General features: G+C 27.4%; 1 protein-coding gene and 1 long non-coding RNA gene across 2 annotated transcripts; both read left to right on the top strand.

Annotated features, from left to right (window-relative positions):
• Positions 1-207: 207 nt before the first annotated feature.
• Positions 208-2,591, top strand: LOC114943190 (uncharacterized). The gene is made up of 4 exons (XR_003821969.2): positions 208-501; positions 748-1,519; positions 1,651-1,825; positions 1,910-2,591. It is a non-coding gene; the product is annotated as an uncharacterized LOC114943190 (long non-coding RNA).
• A 5,486-nt stretch (positions 2,592-8,077) lies between these two features.
• LOC114943192 (cytochrome P450 4C1-like) lies at positions 8,078-23,473 on the top strand. Its single transcript, XM_085480704.1, has 12 exons — positions 8,078-8,330; positions 8,644-8,750; positions 8,970-9,063; positions 14,174-14,362; positions 18,151-18,220; positions 18,792-18,918; positions 19,016-19,076; positions 19,393-19,487; positions 19,743-19,811; positions 21,826-22,003; positions 22,735-22,914; positions 22,982-23,473. The coding sequence occupies exons 1-12, from the start codon at positions 8,162-8,164 to the stop codon at positions 23,155-23,157; spliced, it is 1,515 nt and encodes a 504-aa protein (XP_085336830.1). The 5' UTR covers positions 8,078-8,161; the 3' UTR covers positions 23,158-23,473.
• The last annotated feature ends 376 nt before the right edge of the window (positions 23,474-23,849 follow it).

The following is a 23,849-nucleotide window of genomic DNA, read 5'->3' as shown; positions in this document are numbered from 1 at the left end:
GCTTTGACCTTATTTATCAACGTTTTTCCGAACGAACTCATCTTATCTTTAAGCCCCATACACAATGCCAGGCAACAGGCAATAAGAAATAGAAAATATCTACCAATAAGAGCAGAGAATATCTTCTCCTTTTCCGATTGGTCATATTTTTTATTTCTTATTCTTTTTAATATTTAAAAAATTTCTTACATCCCAATACAAATAACAATATTGCAGTCGCCCACCATAATTCATAATTTATTATTATTTTTTAATACAATTTTAATAATGTCAAAGTCAACTATAATTTATAAATTACTACACATAAAATAACTAATAATTAAAGATGCACCTGCATCGGCTGCAATAGTTATTGGCTCATGTATATAGCGTTATCTGTACGAACGGAAATCCCCTCTTTCATTGAAACGTTGTAATATAACCACGAGATTACGAACATGTACACGCTTTTGCAACTTTTAATACTTGGCATTTTCGTTACTTTGCAAAACTCATATAAACGTAAGTATTTTATATATTATTTTTTTAGAATAATTGTGTCTACATGTAGTACGAATAGTGTAAAAAAATATAAATTTTATTTTTATTTTTTTATCCAAGATTTTTATATAACTTATATATGAAGATATTTTTTAAATGTAAAATTGATATAAAATTTTTAATTAGGTATTTATATAAAAATTTATAATTATAATAGAAATTATGTTATAAATATCTTCATTTTTTTTCCTGCAAAATGGTTTTTAGGTTTAGACTAACTAGACGCTTTACATCTTGACATTTCATCTAACAATTTTCTATTATGGCAATGAATAGAAATACCACAGTGGATCCTGAGTACGAGAACTTTGTATTACAATAATATAATATTTTATTAAATTTATTAGCAGCTGTTATAGTTTTCACATGTATAACATGTAAAGCTGCAAATAACTTGAATTCTATATAATATCATACAATATTTAGCATATTGAAAAAATTATTTACTTAATTAATAATTCTATTTTATTCTAATCTAAGTAATTTATGTAACTGTTAACTGTATTATACAATTTATCATTCTTTTAGGGATTGCACAGCATTTTCAGTAGCACCAAGATTTCAGCTACCATTAATTCAAACTCCACCTGATTTAAAAATTGCATTGCAAAGACATTTGCAAGAAGATAATAACCTTTCACAAAAATGTCTTGATTATATAAAATGCATTAAGAGTTTGCATAATGTACAAAGGCTAAATTATGATTATTATTTAACTATACTAAAAATGTGCTTATATTTAGAGCAGTTTGAATTAGATTGTGAACTGGGACGGTACAAATTGTTAAATCATAAAATTAAGAACTCCAATTTAAATGAATGTTTCTTTATTGATTTACCATATATGAATAAGGAAACTCCTATAGTTGTACCAGATGATAAAGTGTATCTTACTGAAACTATTACAAAAGAAACAATTTGCGCTAGAGTTTTGAAGATAACAGAAAATCAAATAACAATACAGCCAGAGTTTTTTTAAGTAAGTTTACAATTCTTTTATTATGTATTAATAGGAATATAGCATACATTTATAATTTATAATATGATTATTATTAAATAACAGAATATAGAAAACATAAATGTATTGAAATTATTAATTTTGTATAATAGATATAGAAATGCAAGAATATTCAAAGACGAAAACAAGAGGTTTAATATAAATTTTGGGAGTAAACATTATCCATTAAAATGTTGCCATTATGCATTGATGATAATGAGTGAAAAAACACAATTTAGAAGAAATTATATATCCTAAACTCAAAATAAATAATACAGATTTAAAAGAGTAAGTTTTTAAACCATTATTAATATTTACATTTACATTGCTTTTTAGCAAATTTTTTCAATTTCAAATATATGTTTTATATAGTAACATTAAATGGATAAACACTAAGATAGAACAGAATGAAGAACAAAAACAAGCGATAAGGAAAATCTTGTGTAATACAGCATACCCAGCACCTTATATAATTTTCGGTCCTCCAGGCACTGGGAAAACAGTAACATTAGTCGAACTTATATGTCAAGTAATTTGTTTTCTTTTTATATCTAACACATTTTATTTTTTTTTATTAAATTAATTGTCTTATAAAATATAAATGAAATAAATTTATGTTAATACATAAAATTAATTCGGTGAATTAAAATTATGTCGAGACAAAATAAAAATTCGAAATTATTATTATGTGGCGATATAATTTCAACTTATCGAATTTTTATTGTGGCTACATAATAATAATTCGATGAATTAAAGTTATATCGCGACATAAAGATATTTCGATAAAATAAAATTACATCTAAACATAATAAAAGTTCGATAAACTAAAATTATGTTTGGGTATAAAAGTAACTCTCTATTCTTATTATGTATCGACATAATTTTAATTCATCAAAATTTTATTATGTGGCGACACAATAATAATTCGATGAATTAAAATAATATCACAACATAAAAATAATTCGGTGAATGAAAATTATGTCGAGGCATAATAAGAATTCGAAATTATTATTATGTCGCGATATAATTTTTACTTATCGAAATTTTATTTTGTGGCGACATAATAATAATTCGATTAATTATATCGCGATATACAGATATTTCGGTGAATTAAAATTATGCTGCAATTATTTTTCTTATTTAATAAAAGGTAGTATGCGATGTAATGAAGGTTTGTCAAAGTAAAAGGAATAAATATATTTATTCAATGGAGAATTTTTTTACATTAAATGTTGGTATTGGCCACCATTCGCTTCCAAACATTTGATTGCCCTGTACGCAACGCTTTCTGTGGCATTCTTTATATGCCGCCGCTGTACGGTAGCAAACGCTCTTTGTACTCGTTCTTCTAATTCGTCCTGCGTTTCTATGCGGTTAAAATAAATTTTCTCTTTCTGCGCACCTCACAAGAAAAAATCACAAGGATTCAAATCTGGTGATCTTGGTGGCCATTGCCAGAAAGGTGCTCCACGACCCATCTAATTATTTCCATACGTATTATTTAAGTATTCTCGGACAGGTGTTGTTATAGTTAAAACAATAAAATTAATAATTAATTAAAATTAAATAATTAATTAAAACAATTTTAGAACCAGTAATTAATGATATTTATAAAAAGTTTCAATTAGAAAATTGAATTAATACAAAAATCATTTATGCGAAATAAAAATCGATTAAAAAATATATTTGAATAAATAAAAAATTGTTGTTATTGCATTGATGTACGATATTTTATGCACTTTTTGCATGCAATTTTTATTCAAACATAATTTTAATCTACGAAAAACAATATTTATCCGTATAAAATAAAACTTCTTTAAAACTAAAAATTGTGAAAATACAAACATTGAAATAATAGCAAAGCGTCATGTGTTTATTAAAAATCAGAAGTTTAGAAACTTTCAGAAGCTAGTACAATATTTTATGATATAAAAAACATATTGCAAACTAATACTAATAGCTGTAAATTCTTTATAAGTTGTACTAAAAAAATTTAAACTTTGCATTAATTTGTTATTTAATTGAGACCTGAAAATTTTTATTAAAACAAATTATGTTTTCAAAAATATGTTTAATAATTTATAATAATTGTAACCTGCATTGTGCGCTGGACATCCATCATGCATAAAATTGATGTTACGTCGAAATAGCGGCATATCGTCGATAGCAGCGGGAGGAAAAAGTAAATTTGGCAACTCATCACGCAAAAAGTCCAGATAATTTAAACCATTTAATCTTTCCGGCAAGAATACTGGTCCAATCTAAGGATAATTATTTGAAATTCATCATAAATAAATTACACATTATGGCTTTATAGAAATTTTTTCTATTGACAAAAGCAGAAGTAAAAAAACGGAATGTTTACAAATGCTAAAATAATTATCTAAATGAAAAGCTTATATATATATATATATTATATAAATTTCAAGAAGGCCTAAATTTTAAAACTAAATCATGAATAAGTTTTCTACATTTTTTTTCGCAAATCTGACAGTTTATCGTAATTAAATAACTTACATTATTTTTAAACACTACATGCTACTGAAATTACTAACTTGAAATTTATTAAAATATTTTTATGTAAAAGTTATTTACCAGCTCATCATCGATCAAGCCAGCCCAAACATTGACTTTAAATCGATATTGAGATTTATTATCCCACGTCAAAAAAGGATTTTCAACGCCATAATAATGATAATTATGAGAGTTGAATGTTCCATCTTGTGTAAAAGTGCATACGTCAGTCCATAGTACACGACGAGGAAATAATGGATTCTCGGATGATGAATACAAACGGATCATATTAAAATAATTTTCCATAAAATATGCCATGATTCACGATGTTTCTGTACATTATTGATAGGAATAAAAAATTTAATTTTTTGAATAATAAATTATAAATTTATTTCTAAATAAAGTATTACACATATAAAAGGCTAATAAGAGCAGAAGTAATATTACGGTTATATAAATTAATTTATTACATTTAATCAATATACATATACTGATAGAAACAATAAAGTTTAAATTAATATAAAATTATAAAAATAAACTCAAAAGTTAAAACAAATGAAAAAGCGAACGTTTCGATCCAATTTTTCGGATCTTCTTCAGCGCAGTACACAAAGCAAATTAAAATCACAAAAGTCTAAGGTTCATGTTTAACGTATAAAAGTCTAATAAACATATTTAAACGCGGTTACATCAATAAACAAAATAAAACGTCGTAAGATTAACACTAAGATGATTCTCACTAATCCATCACATTTACGTAACTGAAGAAGATCCGTGTTCGCGAGCGGACTTGCAGCGAGCAACTTCAAAAGAACTTGCACTTTTATTCTCACTACTCGGATAACGCAAGCGATTATAACAATTATTTCGATTCCGGAGTTAAGAACTATTATGCCCCGACGCATCTTGCCGGCGAAAATCGTGTCAGAATTCGAATCGATGTCCAAAGGGTAGCCGTATCCGTAATAATTTTCGCGTGTACAGATTCTCGGTTATCTTGTCGATTATCGAAAGGCGACTGCGAATCGCGCTCGACTTTTGCGCTTTATAAGGACACTGATCCTTCTAGAAAGATCCAGCGGGAAAACAAACCGACAACAAATTTTGTTATTCGGGTCTTTCTAGAAGGAACGAAAAGGTATGTTTTAAACAAATATTTATCACGGCTGGCGGTATACAATGGCCCGAACGGACGCGTTCGCTGGCCGTTGCGCTGCGGCTTATTGTTAGTGACAGCCGTCTCTCTCTTTCCCGCTAGCGCGCATCGACTCGCAGCTAGAGCGGGAAAGAGAGAGACACTATTTCGCGCTCTTGTCCTTTTTTTCGCGCTGATCAGAACAATCCGAAAAATTGGATCGAAACGTTCGCTTTTTCATTTGTTTTAACTTTCGAGTTTATTTTTATAATTTTATATTAATTTAAACTTTATTGTTTCTATCAGTATATATTGATTAAATGTAATAAATTAATTTTTATAACCGTAATATTACTTCTGCTCTTATTAACCTTTTATATGTGTAATGCTTTATTTGAATTAAAGAGCATTTAATTAATATATTTTTTAATTTTAGATACGTTGATGATATCCTAATTTGTATTCCCGAAGACAGTTATTAATGTACTACATAGTTTTAATAGTTATCACGATAGATTAAATTTCACGATGGAACGATAGGATAATCATAGAATAAATTTCTTGGACATATCTGTCATAGTTATTAACAATATAATATAGATTGATTGGTTTCATAAAAAAACTTTTTCAAGAAGAACTTTATCTTTTTCTCAAATCATCCCATATGTTACAAAAAAAGGCGTTATTTATAATTTAGTGGACAAGGCAATATTATTATCTCATCCGATTTTCCATAGAAAAAATATAGGGTTCGTTATTAATATGCTAATTGACAATGGTTTTCTTCTTGACCTCATTTTCAATGAAACAAACTGTAGAATAAAATTTTTAATAATGAATAAATTAAATGTAAATACTTTTACTAAGACACATATTGACAACCTTATAAAGGAAGATGAAAATAATAAATTTATCGCGATTCCATATATTGAAGGAACATCGGAATTAATTGCGTCTTCAATTAAAAAATCTAACATAAAAATAGGATACAGATGCATAAAAAGATTGAACAGTTTCATTAAACCTCAAAAAGATAAAAATGAACAATTTAATAACTCTAATGTAATATATAAAATAAATTGTAGATATTGTAAAGCTACATACATTGGACAAACAAAAAGAAAACTTTGCACCTATCTTAAGGAGCATAGGAATAATATTAAGTCGGACACAACAAAACTATCAGTGATCTCAAAACATATGTTAAACTTTTCACATTCTTTTGAAAAATTCAAAAATTTTAGATTATGAAAGTAATTATCAAAAAAGATTAGTATCGGAAATGTTACATATCAAGAAACATATAAATAGTATTAATTTAAAAAAAGATATTGAGTCATTGGAAAATTGTTATTTTGATGTTCTAGAAAAATTATCGGTAACGTGATAGGGTTTGTCTTTTGTGCTGACTTATTATTATATTAGTATCATTTGAGATGATCAGAATAACACATCAAGAATATGTGTATAAAAAGAATAATAGTGTTTTGCTACAAGACAAATTATATTCCGAAAACTAAAATAAATACGTCAGTTTTTGTTTTTATGATATATTTTATGATAGTTACTTATGGCTAATTATTTAATAACAGGTAACTTTTATTGACTTCTGATCAAATAAAAAAATTCAAAAGAAAATAAGGGACACCGTAATAATAATTTGTGACCACGCCTGCTTTCTAATATTATTGTAAAATTTAAGCTGACTATTATAAAATTTCAATAGGGATATGTTAATATTGTAAGCGAGAGTTCAAATGATTAGTAATCTGCGTTAATCGGTTTTAGTCATTGATAGGAAATAGAACATGTTTTAACCGAATTCGAGACTGAATGTAAAAATGTTATTTTGTCATCTAACAACAATTTATTATATTGAGAAAGACTGCCGTGCAGTCGAAACGTTTATGTATATTACGATTAATATTAATTTGATTTAAGTTTTTAGTCTCAATAAATGTTTTAATAGTTTAACAATTTGACATTGTAATTGTTATTGCTCGTTTTAGTTGGCCTTAGTTTTATTTATTATCCCTTTTTATAATTTATATTTATACGAACCTAATGATTTTATGCATGTATATATTTTAAAATATTGTAATTTTTAGACTACTAATTTATTTCTCTTAATAAATAAATTAAATTTAAATAAAATATAATTGGTTGATTTTTTAAATAAGTATAAAAACAAATATGTGAATTATTTATTAATAATAACTGTTTATTATAGCAGTTATAATTAAAGTATGCATTTAAAATTTATAATCTGTTTTACAAATCCGAGAAAAAAATTCATATACATATATTAATACATTATTGAAGAGGATATCATACAGCAATTATACAAGTATAATACTAATACAAATCAATAATTTAAAGAGCTGACTTAAAAATATTCTTATTATCAAATCAATAAAGTTTAATTTTTTATGAGCGCCTTATGAATATTCTTTAAAAATATATCAAATATTTCACACAGGCCATACTTATATAATATTATATGTTCATAATACATTCGAAAAAATGACAGCTTGTTATTATGTGTTGCAATTATTCAAGTAAAAATTATTATTTTAATTTTTTATTTGTATAATATATAAAAATTTATTTTTATTTTTGAAATTTGCATATAGCTAATTTGTATGTAATTTGTACGTATATAATTATAATTTAAGAAAATAATTGAGACAACTTGGTAATATTTAAGTTACATTGTATTTACAATTTACTGAATTAATATCGCATAACTGATTAAATGTTTCTGAAATCCAAATATTCATAGAACGTATTTATTTATAGAATTTTCACTTTTGTCATATACGTACATTGTGTCATATACATAATTCACTAGGTGGGAAAGACTCAGATAAAAGCAATAATATATGTTGCCTTGCATGTCACGAGTTAGTGACATTAACGCAAAATAACGCGTCGATACGTTCGTTTGTCAGCAAGTTGCCAAGTATATACGTACAATGGCATTCGAAAGTGTTGTGTTAATGACTTTTGCGTGGATTGCCATAATATATCTTATCTTTCATTTTCGCCGGTTAGTTTTCGTCAAAATGGTGAAAAACATACCCGGTCCAAAGACATTGCCACTCGTCGGGAGCGTCTTCCATTTGTTAAATAGAAATGCTGACGGTAATGAGAGACAATGATACGTTAGATTTATTTTCAAAAAAATGACAAAGAAATTAATTAATGTTAATATTTAATTGTTATATTAATATTTATAATAATATAATATATATATATATATATATATATTTATATATTTATATATTTATATATTATTACATATTTTATATATATATATATATATATATATATATATATATTATTATATTATATGTATATTATATATTTTATAATATTATATTAATTGATTATACAATTATAATAAGGCATGCGCATGACTATATTTTTCTTAATCTTAAAAATAATTTTTTTTTAGAAATTTTTGGTTTTCTACTTAGTTTTGCGAGAGATTATTCGTCCCCGTTTAAAGTTTGGATGGGTAACAAATTATTTATTGGAATATACGAGCCAGATCAAATAAAGGTAGAAGAGAACTCTTTATATACGTGTTCAATGATTTATATGTATATAAAATATTTCTTTTATATATTATAATTTTTTTTAATAATTTTACAATTATATCGCAATTTTATATCTCTATTTTAACTAAAATAATTTTTTGAAATTTCTACATATGTGTTAAAATAATATCCAAATAAATACGCAATAGAGATATTAATAAATTTGTATGCGACGTTATAGATCATATTACAAAGTGGCAATTGCTTAAATAAGGGTAAGCTGTATAAATTTATTGAACCAGCACTTGGTAAGGCATCATTGCTAACGTGTCCTGGTAAGATTATTATATATTTTTATAGTATATATATTATATTTTTAAAAATCAAACTTAAGTCGAATTATTTGTAATAATATAATTTACATAACAAAAGTAGTTATAAACAACTTATATATTTTTTTTTCTTTGACTTCAATATTTATTACAATCTGTCCATTCTGCATTGGACATTCAGTAAATTGTATGTTATTAGAGGCCTGAAGAATTTTGTTCACTGACAAAATTCAGTTTGTTCACGACGCTAGTCGCCGGTCAAAAGATCATGTGGTAATCTCTTCTTTAGTCTTTGTGAAGTGGAGTTGTTGAACATAAGTTGGTTTACCAGTTGATTTGGATAATTCATAATCCTGTTTCTGTAGTGTTTAATCTTTGTTACTATTTCCTCTTTCACCAAGGGTATGTTTAAATCTCTATGCAGTACCTCATTAGGAACAAACCAAGGTGCATTTGTTATGATTCTTAATATTTTTGATTGAAACCTTTGCAGAATTTCAATATTAGAGTGAGATGCGGTGCCCCATAGTTAAATACCATAAGTTCATATAGGCTTTAAAATGACTTTGTATAATAGTAATTTGTTTTCAAGTCTTAACTGCGATCTATGTCCTATCATCCAATACATTTTTCGTAATTGGAGGCCAAGTTGCTTTCTTTTAGTGAAGATGTGATGTCTCCAAACTAGTCTTCTGTCTAGATGGATTCCAAGGTACCTGACATGTTCAGCTTGAGGAATTTCAGTATTATTGATCCTAATTGGAGAGCAGGTATTGTGTCTTGTAGTAAAGGTGACATAAATTGACTTGTTTTCGTTAACCTTGATCCTCCAATTCCTCATCCATGTGGATATTTTATTCAAGCTATTTTGCAGTATTGTAGAAGCTGTTTCTGGGTTTAAGTGGGAAGCTAATAATGCAGTATCATCTGCAAATGTTCCTGTCATAGTAGTTTTATCGGTAGGAAGATCAGCCGTGTAAAGTAAGTACAGTGGGCCTAAAACGCTGCCTTGTGGAACTCTAGCAAAAATTAGGTAGAGGCCAGTTACTGATTCTCCGTAATCAACTTGGAAATACCTGTTATTTAGGTATGACTTCAAAATTTCATGGAAGTTTGGAAGGTTGGTTTTAATTTTGTATAGGAGTCCATCATGCCATACCTTGTCAAAAGCCTGGGAGACGTCCAGGAAAGCAGCAGAGCAGAAATCCTTGTTCTCTATTGATTTATGTATTTTGGAAACAAGTCTGTGCACTTGCTCAGTTGTACTGTGGGACTGTCTAAACCCGAATTGATGTTTTGGAATCACATTCTTTTCTTTTATAACAGGTAGAAGTCTCGTAGTCAGAAGTGTTTCCAGTATTTTGGCAGGTATAAGTAACAGACTGATTGGTCTGAACGACTTAGGGTCCTCAGGTGCTTTATCCGGTTTAGGTATCATTTTAACCTGGGTAAACTTCTATTGAGAGGGAAAAACACTGAGTCTTAGAACGGCGTTAAAAATTTGTGTTAGGTAAATAATACCAGATTCAGGTAGTTCTTTTAGAATTTTACCAGTAATAAGATCATATCCGGAAGCTTTTTTACAATCCAGTTTCTTGACAATGTTTCTAACCTCCGTTTTCGTGAAATTTTTTATTATTTCTTGGGAGTCATCTGGGGATTGCAGATAACGAGTAACATTTATTATGTGCCTTGAAGAACCTTAATAAGAGTGGGACGTAAATACCTTACTTAAATGTTCAGCAAATGTAGCAGCTTTTTCAGAATCATTTCGGGCCCATCTCCCATCCTCGCAACGCAGAGGAAAAGATATCTTTGTAGGCTGTTTTAGCTTTTTTGTGGCTTTCCATAGTAAGTAGTCACTGACTTTCGTAGCGTCAAGTTGCTGTAAATAGTTTTGCAGACCTATATTTCTTTCAGTTTCCAGACATTTTTTAATTTCTTTTATTAAGCGGTTTAGTTTATTTTTTCTATGAGAACATCAAGATAGTTGCCATTGTTTTCTTAAATGTCTCTTTGTCGCTACTTTCTCTAATATTGTTTTAGAATAGTTTAATCTACTATTGAAGGTTTTGCAGGACGGAGATGAGTCCCAAGCAGCTTTCTGCAGCGTTGAGTTGAAGTATTCCACTGCTTTCTCTATATTCTCTTCAGATTTAAGTGATATTTTTGTGTTTAGAGAATTGGTAAAAAGATCACGGAAATAATTCCAATCAGTCTTTTTGTTGTGTAGAGTACATTTCCTAGATTTGATCAAAATTTTGCTGGTCAATGTTAATAGTACTGGTAAGTGGTCCAAGGATAACTCTAGACAATTGGAACTTTCAAAATAGTTTTCCGAGAGTCCTTTTACTACGAAAAAGTCAATCAAATCACGACTTTTTTCCTATCCGTAGGCCAGTAAGTTGGATTGCCCATTGATATAACGCTCAGACCAGAAGTTTCTACTGCTTTAAGTAGCACACGTCCTCTAGGAAGAGTGAGGCGGGATCCCCAGTTAACCTGCTTAGAGTTAAAGTCACCTCCAGCTATGAATTTATTTCCTAAGGTTTTTAAAAAATCGCTAAAATGTTCTGCTTTAGTCGTGTGTTTCGATGGATAGTAGATAGCCGCAATGGTGATAGGACTAGTCTAGTCCTCTACGACAATACTAGTAGCTTGAATCTTTTCCTTGCGGTAGGAAGAAGACTGAAAGTGTTTTATTTTATTTTTAATAACAATAGCCGTATTACCATGAGCTGTGCCGTCAGGGTGAGTCGTGTGGTAGAAACTGTAGTTTGGAAATTTGATGAAACATCTATGTGTGAAGTGTCTCAGACAGCAGCATTACATCAATGTTGTGAGAATTGAGGAAGACTTTAAGTTCCTCAGCATGTTGTGACAACCCATTTGCATCCTGTGTGTGACCATACCTTTGACAAGTAGCACATTGAGGAATTTGTCTCTTTGGTCTGGGAGCTTTGAATACAACTCTGCAGTTTAAAAGGTACTTAATTTGATATATTTGTTTATTCTCTGGAACAGGTTTTAGGTCTATGAAAAAGATGGGCAAGGAATTTTTTGTTATTCTGCTCTTGATATCCCATATATTAGATATCTGATGCCCTTTTTCTTCAATAGCTAGTTTGAGGTTTTCTGGGCTTGTCGACGGGTGGACGTTTTTCAATATAACTCAAAAACTTCTGTCCTGTTTAAGTTTATAAGTATGAAACTCCGTTTCTTTTTTTTGCAGTTCCTTAATTATAATGGAATAATCTTGGGTGGTTTTAGGCTGGATCTTAATTTCCTCATCACGTAAGACTCATATCATATAATTATTCTTGGCAATATCATTTAGCAAGTTTGTGAGGGAAGTAATATTTTTAACTTGACCTACGTAGATCGGTGGCGGCTTAGGCAAAATCTTTGCAGTTTCAGTGTTCGATAGATCATCATTTTCAAGAACATTAAATCTGTTTGATGTAAATGCAGAAGCATTTAGCCAGTAGTTGTTTGACTTTGTCTGCTTTAGGATTCTTATCTGGCTTTCTGGGCTACTTCAAGTCCTATTTTTACCTGATACTTTTTTCCATTTTCTGGCATCTGATGTAAACGGTTGGTCTTTGAGCTTATAGTTTAAATCTCTATTGAACAAATTTTTTAGAGAGTCCTCGTTTCCACTTGTTAGGGATACATTGCCGACTGAGGAGGATCTCAGCCTATTTATGGGATGATCCAAAATTTGTCCCTTCTAGTTTAGGATGGACTAGGATGTTGGTTGGTTGATTTGGCAACAATAAGTCTTTCCCAGTAATCTTTTCGTAAAGCAATGCTTGCCCCCCCTCCCCCCCAGAATCCATGGAACCTACCTCCCTGGAAGGTGGATTTTCCAGAACTGGGTCTGGGCTGCCACCTGGGGTAATAGTATTCTTACACGTTTTATTCATGCTTATTTGCTAGTTTTGGTCCACCCCGGGTATTTTATTTCCTCGGTATCCTCCGAAATTCGGTGAACATTCCCCAATCCGCCACCGTAGGGAGGCGCCCGATGGGGGACTAGCAACTTCGCACGAAAACTTATATATAAGATTTAAAAATAATACACTATTTAAAAAAGGGGTAAATACTTGTCATACCCTAAAAACCATTTTCAAAAACATCTTTTTATCTTTCTTGTTCTGAAAAATTTAAGTTTAGTTTCAAAATTGTAACTCGGTCAAAAAATTGTTAGGATATGAAAAGCGGTACTTATTTTCGGTCAAAAAATTGTTAGGGAATGAAAAGCGGTACTTATTTTTTTAAGTACCTATAATTAATTTACGTTAGTCTTAATTATAACTATATATATTTTCGAAGAAAAGATCGAAAAATACAATCAAATAAAAATATATATAATTATAGATATAATGTATCTATTTATTTATTTTTTTCTTATACAATCTCTGTCCATATATATATATATATATATATATATATATATATATATAGGAAGATATATAAGAAGAGAAAATAATACGAATTTTTGCATCGTTTTTTAGAATAAATAAAATTTGAAGAATTAAGAAAAATTATATAATAATATATTTTCATAATAAAACACTTTTCTCGACCAAACTGGCAATATTCTTTTATTAAATAAGAATCACTACGTTTCGACCTTAGGTTTAGGTCAAGTGATTTGCGAGATGTTATAATTAGTCAGTAAAACAAGAAATCATTGTGTCAAATGACAACGCGTCGTGTACATTAAACGATGTAAGAAGGAATAATATATTTTGCATATAATTATAGGCAAGTTTTTCTTTTATTTCTTTAAATTGTGCTTCTCTATTAAAAAATGCAAAAATTATTCTTCTCTTCTTATTTTTCTAGTATTTATTTTATTTATTTGTATACATATATACAAAAATTTTACAAAAAGAAGAAAACATATAAACATATTTAATATATATAATTATATATTGTTATATTTGATTAGCTATAACATTTTTTCATGATTTATTTACATTCTGACAGCAGTGCTGCAATTTTTTAAAAACAGAGAAAAAAAAACACACTTACTAACATGTTCTTTTTTTAATATAGTATGTTTTTTATTCTTTCTTTATATAATCCTTTTCAATATTTATTTTAGCATCTGTATGGATTAAGAATCGAAAAATATTAGTGTCAGGCTTTAATTCAAATATGTTACAAAGCTTTTTTGATATATTTGTCGAACAATCTGTAATATTTACGGATCAATTAGAAAAAATCGGATTAAATGGAAATGAGATTGTATTAGCTGAACCTATATTGCAGTGCACTGTAACTATTGCATGTGGTAAGGCCAAATATAATTAATGTGTATTGTGTGTTGTGTAATTTATATTTTAATTATTACCACATATAATAAAAGACAAGATCTTAAAAAAATATTTATTATATAAATAAAAGAATCAAAAGTAAAAAAGAATCAAAAGTTTTACAAAAAATAAAGAAAGATGCAATATACATGTAAAAAATTAAATAAATACTAACTTAAAAAAGTAATTAAAATTTAATATTTTGAAGAAATATTATATAGAAATATGTAATAATTTATCAAAGTCATATTTATTAATTTTATTCATTGTAATTGAAAATTTATACAAAGCTCAAATCTAATTTTAATATAGAAAACATTTGAAGTACTAGGAAAGTTCCATAACATATACAAAATATATATTAGATTACATATATACATTAAGATATGATGTTATACATAAAATTTTAATGAGAATTTTATCATAAGTCGTGAATTTTATAGATATATAGATCATGGTTTTTTACAACATAAAAGTGTATATTTTTTATCGTCTTGGAAAATATTGTTTTTTGAAGTCCACTTTATACGGTCTATAATTCGCGATAAAACTCGAAGTAGAATTTTAGGTCACATATCTTAATACATATATGTATATTTAAATGTAAAGTAATATACCAGTTTAAATGTTTGTTATTTTATACGATAAAATCATAAATACAATAAAATTCTGTATCCAATTTTAAGTCGCAAACAGATCATCTAAATCTAATATTCAAAGTGTTTCAAGAATGTTAACTTAAAATTTAGAATCTTATATGTATTGAATAAATGTAAAAAATATTTCTACGTGATATAATATTAGTAAACGGTCTGATTTGTAATTTTAACAGGTACAATTACGGATATAATATAACTCTGAATTAATTAATTATAATCAAAAATTTAATTAAGTTTCTTCATTTTCTTTTATATTATCTATATTATTTTATTTTATATTATTTATATCATTTTTAGCTATAATTTTAGATGTTAATGCTTGAGAAAAAAGTTTATATTATAAATATTTACAGGGTGTTCGAGATCTACCGTATTACACGTTAATGGGAGATTCCTGAGGCGATTTGGAGACAATTTTTCCTCAGCGAAAAATGTCAAGAAAAGTCATCATTTTTTTAATTTTTATCATGTATATCTTTGTAACTAAACTTTAAATTAATATTCTATTAAAGTAAACTTTACCTAAAATTAACTAAAAAATGTAGTTTTGTTAATAATTTATTTTTATAAGGCTTAGTTAACAAAAAAACTTTTATTTTTAATTCTTTATAAGTCGAAAATTATTGGTGCCTAGACATTTTCGCTGAGGAAAAATTGTTTCCAAATCGCCTCAGGAATTTCCCATTAATGTGTGATACGGTAAGTCTGGGACCCCCTGTATAAGAGATACCTATAAATGTATAATAGGTACCTATAAATTAACCATATACACATAGTATGCACATAAGTATACAAAAATTATTACTCACAAGGGAACAGTTAGAAGTGTCTCTCACCGATTTTAATGAGTATTGAATATGTTGTATAGCATTGAAAAATATTAGACCCGTATTTTTTGTAGCTGCATATCTCGTTTATGGGGTAAACACTTTCTTGAGAAAAAAACGGTTTTTTAATTTTTGAGCTAATACTGTCGAAACCGTAAAAGATATTAAAAAATGTTTCAAGTAAAAGTTTTATGGTTTTCAATATGGTTCTTTAAAACAGTGTAAAAGAATTTTCCAAATATTTCAAATTTTCCGAAATTCCCCCCTTCCTCCATAATTTTTGAAAATTAAAAATTTTTTTTATAAAAATTCTGAAAGCTTATTTAATTCCAAATCCAACCATATATAAAAAAGTGTTATTCCGACAACGCATTTTTGAGAAATAAACTAGAAATACCACTATACACGCTTTATCTGCCTCGTATCTGTCAGACGCTCGCTACTTGTGATAACCGTCTTTCCTTCGTAATTTCATAGAAAGAATGAAATATCGATACAAAATTTGTATATGGTATTGTATTTAATAATTAAATTTATAAAGATCTATATATTTAAAAATATAAAAATTTATAAAAAATAATTTAAATTTATATATTAAAATTTTTTATATATTAATAAATCTAAATCGTAAGAAGGCGTGAAGAGTTAAACGCGGATGTTGCTATGGAAACAAATCGTGCACAAGGCACATATTACTTTTGGTGTACTAACCAAGACTTTGAAAATTGAAATAATCTCTTACTTGAGATTTTATTTCAAAAACCCCTTGACCCCCCTATCGAAATAAATAATTAAATGCGAGAGAAAAATATAAATATAAAAGTTACTGAATCGGGAATCGAACCCGAGACCTTTCGCTTGCCGAGCGACTGCTCTTCCAACAGCAAAGATACGGAGAATTTTAGTGGGATTTATGATCGTGTTCTTGGCGCTATTTAAATTATTTTTATTTTTATCTATTTATTTATTTATTTGACTTTGTTATGAGGTTTTAGATTGCGAAAGACACATTAGCTTTGTCTCGATTTTCTTAACGCGTAGTGACTAAGATTCTTGCTAACTGTTAACATCTACCATATTTATTTATTGCTTACTTCTGTCAATTCTACATTGTTCATTAAAACAATGGTGAATATTGTTGGTGGTATGCAGTGAATTTGATTTACTGTATTAATTTATTATGCATTTACGTTTGGTATGTAACATATTTTTGTATATGAATTTATAATTATTTGTTGCGATGAAATGTATTAAAATTATAATTATTTTTATGTAACTTTTTATAGATTTACTTGAAAAGGGCTGCAATGACAGCCGAAACGTTCTATTTTAACTAATTATTTATAATAAATGATTGCCAGTTTGGTCGACTTTTACCATTGAAGAAAAATTTTTATTAATTATTACTTATATATATAGCGAACCTTAAGAATTATTATCTGATAAATTTATATATTTTTAAATATATATATGGATCTTTATAAATTTAATTATTAAGTACAATATCATATACAAATTTTGTATATGGTATTGTATTTAATAATTAAATTTATAAAGATCCATATATTTAAAAATATATACACGCTACTCGTGATGACCGTCTTTCCTTCGTAATTTCATAGAAAGAATGAATATCGATTATATTTTTAAATATATGGATCTTTATAAATTTAATTATTAAATACAATACCATATACAAAGATCTATATATTTAAAAATATAATCGATATTCATTCTTTCTATGAAATTACGAAGGAAAGACGGTCATCACGAGTAGCGAGCGTCTAGCAAATACGAGGCAGATGGAGCGTGGTATTTCTAGTTTATTTCTCAAAAATGCTTTGTCGAAATAAAACTTTCTTATATATGGTTGGATTTGGAATTAAATAAGCTTTCAGAATTTTTATTAAAAAAATTTTTAATTTTCAAAAATTATGGAGGGAGGAAGAAATTTCGGAAAATTTGAAATTTTTGGAAAATTCTTTTGCGCTGTTTTAAAGAACATTGAAAACCATAAAACTTTTGTGTGAAACATTTTTTAATATCTTTTACGGTTTCGGCGATGTTAGCTCAAAAATTTAAAAACCGTTTCTTTCAAGAGGGTGTTTATCCCCTAAACGTCGAGATGCGCAGCTACAAAAAATACGGGTGTAATATTTTTCAATGCTATACAACATATTCAAGGCTCATTAATATCAGTGAAGGACACTTCCGACCGTTCCCTTGTCAGTAATTAAAAATTAAAATAACAAGTTTATTTTCTTATGCGGGATTGTGAAGACACTATTCTTGGCGTCAAGTGGGATTTACGAGCAGACAAAATCAGTCAAGTCTGTAAAGAAATTATAAGGTAAAAATATAGTTTCCTCCTAATTATAATTTTAGAATATAATCAATTAATGTACGTATGTATAAATAGATTTATTTCAAAATTTGATTTTCTTATATATACATTTTTTTAAACATAATTTTTAGGATAATTTTTACACATAATTTATATTATTTTATATAAAATTAAATTATATAAAAAATTATATAAAAAATATACATTATACAATATATTGTATATACATATACATATATACATATATTATATATATATATATATATATATATATTAAATTTATACATATATTTTTAATTATTAATAAATTATTATACATTATTAAATTGTATATATAATTTTTATAATTAATATAATTTTAAATATATGTATCGATCTTAATATCTATGTCAATCTTATACTTAATATTTTATATTAAATTTTTTACTATATAACTATTTCGGATTACCTAAAGAAAAGATCTTGAAAAGATTTTGATTTTGAATATATTCGAAAAATGTAATTATTGCAATTATAGTTAAGTACACATTTTTATATCTTACGATAAATTCCAAATTTTAAAAAAGGACATTTTCAGATGTAGAAAAGGTATAAGGCACAGATTACAGAATATATTCTTGCATCCTAATATTATATATAATCTCTCTGCTTCCGGACGTAAACAACAAAAGGGTTTAAATTTCATACGTTCCTTCGTGGATGAGGTATTCTGCGAATATATTTATTAATATATTTTAATTTACATATAGATCTCCATGACATAAAAGAGTTTTTTATTTTATAACTAATATTGTTATGCAGATGATACAGCAGCGACAATGTGCATTAAATAAATCGAAGACTAATGAGAATGAAATAACTTGTAAGTTCATTAATACATTTTTTCGCATGTTTCGGTCTCTGTGTGATTATTACAATATGATTTATCAATACTTGTCACAGTAAAATAAATTTTATCTAAAGCCATAAAAGAGTCATAAAATGCGTTCTTAAAATAACTTTTATTTACTGATAATTATTTTTCTTTTTATAAACTTAATTCGAATAAATTAAGATTTTTAATATTCAAAATAAAAAATAAGAATAAAAAAAATCAAAAATATAATTTTCTATTTTTTGCATCGTCTTCTAAGGAAGTAATTTGCCATACTATTTTATATTCTTTTCTATAAATATAGACCGAGCAATTTGCGACATGCTCTTGAAAAAATCTAACAAAGAATCATTCACGCACGACGATATTCACGATAACGTGCTGACGATGTTACTGGCGGTATGTAAGATGTCTCTACATGTATGATTATATTCAAATAAGTATAGAGGGAGTTCTCCTAACGCCGTTAGAACATAACTGAACGAGTGGTTATATCAGTGATAAGGTAAGGGGGATCCCTACCTGCCTGCTTTTCATCGATATAGCCACTCGATCGCGTTTTCACTTGCATAGATGTAATACATGTCCGAGATTAGGTGCTGTCCGACGTGAAGGGAAACTCTTATGCATAAAATTTGTATTTATTTTTATTAGGCCAGCGACACAATTGCCATTACAATCAATTTTGCAACCTTTATATTGGCGAACTTTCCGGAGATACAGGTATATATACTATATATTATACATAAATGTGTGTGTGTTTGTGTGTACACATTAGATGAATTCATTCAAAAATTATTTATTTGCTTTATAAATCAAGTATTCGACAAACTAGCAGAGTTTTACAATATTAAAGATTTATTTTGTAATAATAAAAAAAAAGAATTCGACATTCAAGTAAATAATTTGCTCAAATAAATCGCAAATAGAGCTTTTATGATATATATGTTTTGTTACTATTATATAATTTCTATAGCGTCAATTTTTATTAATACTCTATATGTGTATATACGAGTATATTGTATGTATATAATTATTTACATACGTATGTATACATATACATTTACATTCACACATACATATATTTTTTATATTTTTTATATTAAAATATGTAAAAATAATATAATTTTGTTATACTGATATCTCTATTAATATAAAGAGTACAATAATTATTTTTAATGTTTTAATAAAAAAATGTTATAAAAAATTTTTTTTAATTTTTTATTCAAAATAATTTCTTAAATATGACCAACATTTTTTACACAAAAAAATAATATGCTAAAACAATTTTTTTACATAATATGATAGCTCATTTATTAATTCTTCAAAAAATTATGTATAACATGTGTTTTTATCTCGATAAAAATGAAAACCCTGGCGGACTAACTAGACGAGGTTTCGACGTACTTGACAAATACTAGATGCATTCCGAACAAATACTTAATTAAATAGACATATTTTAGACATATACATGACGTTCAAATATATTCCAGAACCAACATAAAACATCCAGTTCTTGAATAGGCAGTCTAGATTTTATTCATCTAGATTTTGTCGAAAAACAATGTCTAGATTATGGCTAAATTTAGTCCATGTTATCCAACACTGGATAAAATTCGTCTAAACTTTGTCCAAGATTTGTTCAGAAAATTACTGTCCACACTTTGTACAAAACTGGTTCAGATTGTCCATTATTTATCCGCAGAAATTTGTCTAAATATCTAAAACTTGTTCAGAAAACTATTGTCCACACTCTGTACAAAACTGGTTCAGATTGTCCATCATTTTTTAGCAGGAATCTGTCTAGATTTTGTCTAAGACTTATCTAAAAAACATTGTCTACACTATTAAAAACTACACAAAACTATCCAACACTTCAAGACAGGAATCTGTCTAAATTTGTTCTAAAACTTGTTCAAAAAACTATTATTCATATTCTATACAAAACTGTTATTATCTTGTAATAGTTCCTTCATTTGCCATTATGCGATGCAAAACGCACTATCTATCTCGTATTCAAGTTTAGTTACGAGAATTATATAAAGCGCAAAAAGCGGCTATTGCGATTATTATTATTTTGATCAGTTTAATATTTCTGATACGATCCCAACATAAGAAATTCAGATGTATATTTATATATTATTCATCTTTTTTACACATTTTAGTTTCTCACTGTCTTTCAGTGAGATCTTGACAGTTTTGAACGTCTTGACAAATCATATAAGTCTTTCAAGAAATATTGTAAATTAATTCTATTTTCTAATTTTTTTATTTTAGTACCAAAACAGTGCTAAATACATAATCGGTATTGAAATAAAAAATTAACATAAAATAGAGTTGATCAGTTTGATTTCTGAAAAGCTCATATCATTTATCAGAATGTTGTCCAAGTTGTCCAAACTGTGGGCAATATTTAGAAACCGATTAGACAGATTTTAGACAGATTATTTCAATATTTTGGCAACGTAGACAGTTTTTAGACGGTATATAAACAAATATTAGATAAGGTAGTCTAAAAATGAGACTGGTGGACGTGTTCCAATGTCCAGAATGCATCTAAAACAAAGTCTAAGATTATGTCTACTTTTTGTCTGTAGTCCATCTAGTTGGCCCGCCAGGGAATATATGTATAATTGCATGTCTTATATATATATATATATATATATATATATATATAAAATTATTGAACCTTATAATTATATTGCATGCACTTATTAGCATTTATTTCCCTAAAAAGGAAAAAGCATATCAGGAATTGTTGGGAATTTACGGACTAGAAAGTCCCAAATTCGCATCAATTAAATATGAAGATTTACAGTATATGGACTATCTGGATCGCGTTATTAAAGAAACGATGCGATTATTCCCTGCGGTGCCTTTAATCGCACGACAACTAACCGAAGATTTAAGATTGGGTTTGTTCATAGATACACAAATTATGTATAATTTACAATACATTATTTATTAAAAGTCATGCGATTTTCCCGTAATTAAACCAATATATTTGAACTAAAAAAAAACGGAAACAGAAAGAATATAATAAATGCATTTAATAAATAAAATTATATTTTTTTATCAATTTTTCTTAATCGTGAATTACAAACAAACTAAACAAATATAGATAATAAAATATATTAGTTTTAATTTTAAGTAGATATTTAACAGAATCTACATATATATTCGAGTATTATATAATAAAAAATATACTTAACATCAAAGCTTTTTTCAGAATTGTGCAAACTCAATTTGTTGCAAGCAAATGTTTCACACGAGGAAAATGTGCTATATAATTATACGATACTTTTTGTTTGTCTGACAAATAAGAGAGAACTCCTATTCCAACAAAATTGTCTGCTCTTTCTGCTTGTAGTCTTAAATTTCAATTCTTATAACTCGAAAAGTGCTTTATGAAAGAATATTTTATTATAGTGTTTTGAAAAGATCTCAACATCAACTAGAAGCATATGAAATAAAAAATAGAAGGTTTTGTTTAAAATATTCGTGTTAAGCTTGACCGGTTTTTTCAAGGTCATCTCAAAATCAAATAGATAACATCATAAAATAATTTTTTTGAGTCCTACTCTTTCTGTCTAAAACATTTTTTTAATTTTATTATTATAATTCTACAAAAAGATTTATGTTTTAGGAGAATTTATTTTACCGAAAGATGCTGATATTATCATAGCACTGGGAAAGGTGCTTCGAAATAAAAAATATTGGCCGAATCCTTTAATGTTTGATCCGGATAGATTCTTGCCCGAAAGATTGGGAAACACTTACTGGGATTATTATATAGCTTTTAGTAACGGGCCTAGAAGTTGCATAGGTAGGTACTAATAAATTATAATATGTAAATTATAAAATTTATTTTAAATTATGACAAAATCTTTTAGGTATGAAGTATACGATGATTTCCACGAAAGTTATACTAGCAACTTTGATACGCACATTTGTGTTTAAAGTCGATAAAAGTATCGCGATCGATAAAATAAAATTAAATTTTGATATTCTACTATCTCCTACTGAGCCTCTGAAAGTCAAACTTGAAAGGCGGGAGTTTCTATCATAAGGAATATAATGTACGAAATATGTTCGACAAAATGTAATATGAACAGTACAAGCCAAACTTATATCACCTCTTGATTTTTTCAGCATAATTTGTTTTAAAGTGCGTGAATCTTTATCGAATCACAACATGATTTGAAGATTAATATAACATTTAATTATAATTTAATATATGTTATACCGTCCGTCAAAACATGTTATAATTCGTGTCGAAATCCGTGCACTTTAAAACAAAGTATCCTGAAAAAATCAAAAGGGATATATAATTTTGGCCTGTACTGTACTTTATGTAAAATTATATTAAATTAAAAAATAAAATATCTCGTGAAATATTCATTTTTGACCTGATGTGATGACCTGATATGTTTTTATGCAGAATATTGCGAGGAATTGATTGATGTAAAAAAATTAGGGTGGTTTTATTAAAAAAAACCTAAATAAATCTTTAAATGATCTTGAGAAATGTCAAAGGCAATTATTCTTGTTCAGGATACTATAGGTCTCCCTTAGAACCTCTGCTTATTATCTTTTTCCTTTTTCTAAAATCCCGTCATATATATAATAATATATTTATTTTCTTATATTATCTGTGTCGAAACTTCAGAGTCGAAGTGGCGTAGTTTTCAACTTGAAAGCAAACTAAAAAAAACTAGTTAAATCTGTCCCACAATCTAATTATCTGAATCTATATTTTCA

This window comes from Nylanderia fulva, unplaced genomic scaffold (genome assembly GCF_048542155.1).
Source record: "Nylanderia fulva isolate GAGA-0341 unplaced genomic scaffold, ASM4854215v1 Scaffold159, whole genome shotgun sequence".
Taxonomy (NCBI): domain Eukaryota; kingdom Metazoa; phylum Arthropoda; class Insecta; order Hymenoptera; family Formicidae; genus Nylanderia; species Nylanderia fulva.
Note: the sequence above shows the minus strand (reverse complement) of the source record. Positions and strands in the feature narration are given on the sequence as shown.

Bases quoted from the DNA above. Each gene is read 5' to 3' on its own strand.
- LOC114943192 (XM_085480704.1), top strand. From the start codon at position 8,162: ATGGCATTCGAAAGTGTTGTGTTAATGACTTTTGCGTGGATTGCCATA. The intron at 19,077-19,392 runs GTAAGTTCATTA...CTATAAATATAG, and splicing joins TAATGAGAATGAAATAACTT to ACCGAGCAATTTGCGACATG. The intron at 19,812-21,825 runs GTATATATACTA...TTCCCTAAAAAG, and splicing joins CGAACTTTCCGGAGATACAG to GAAAAAGCATATCAGGAATT.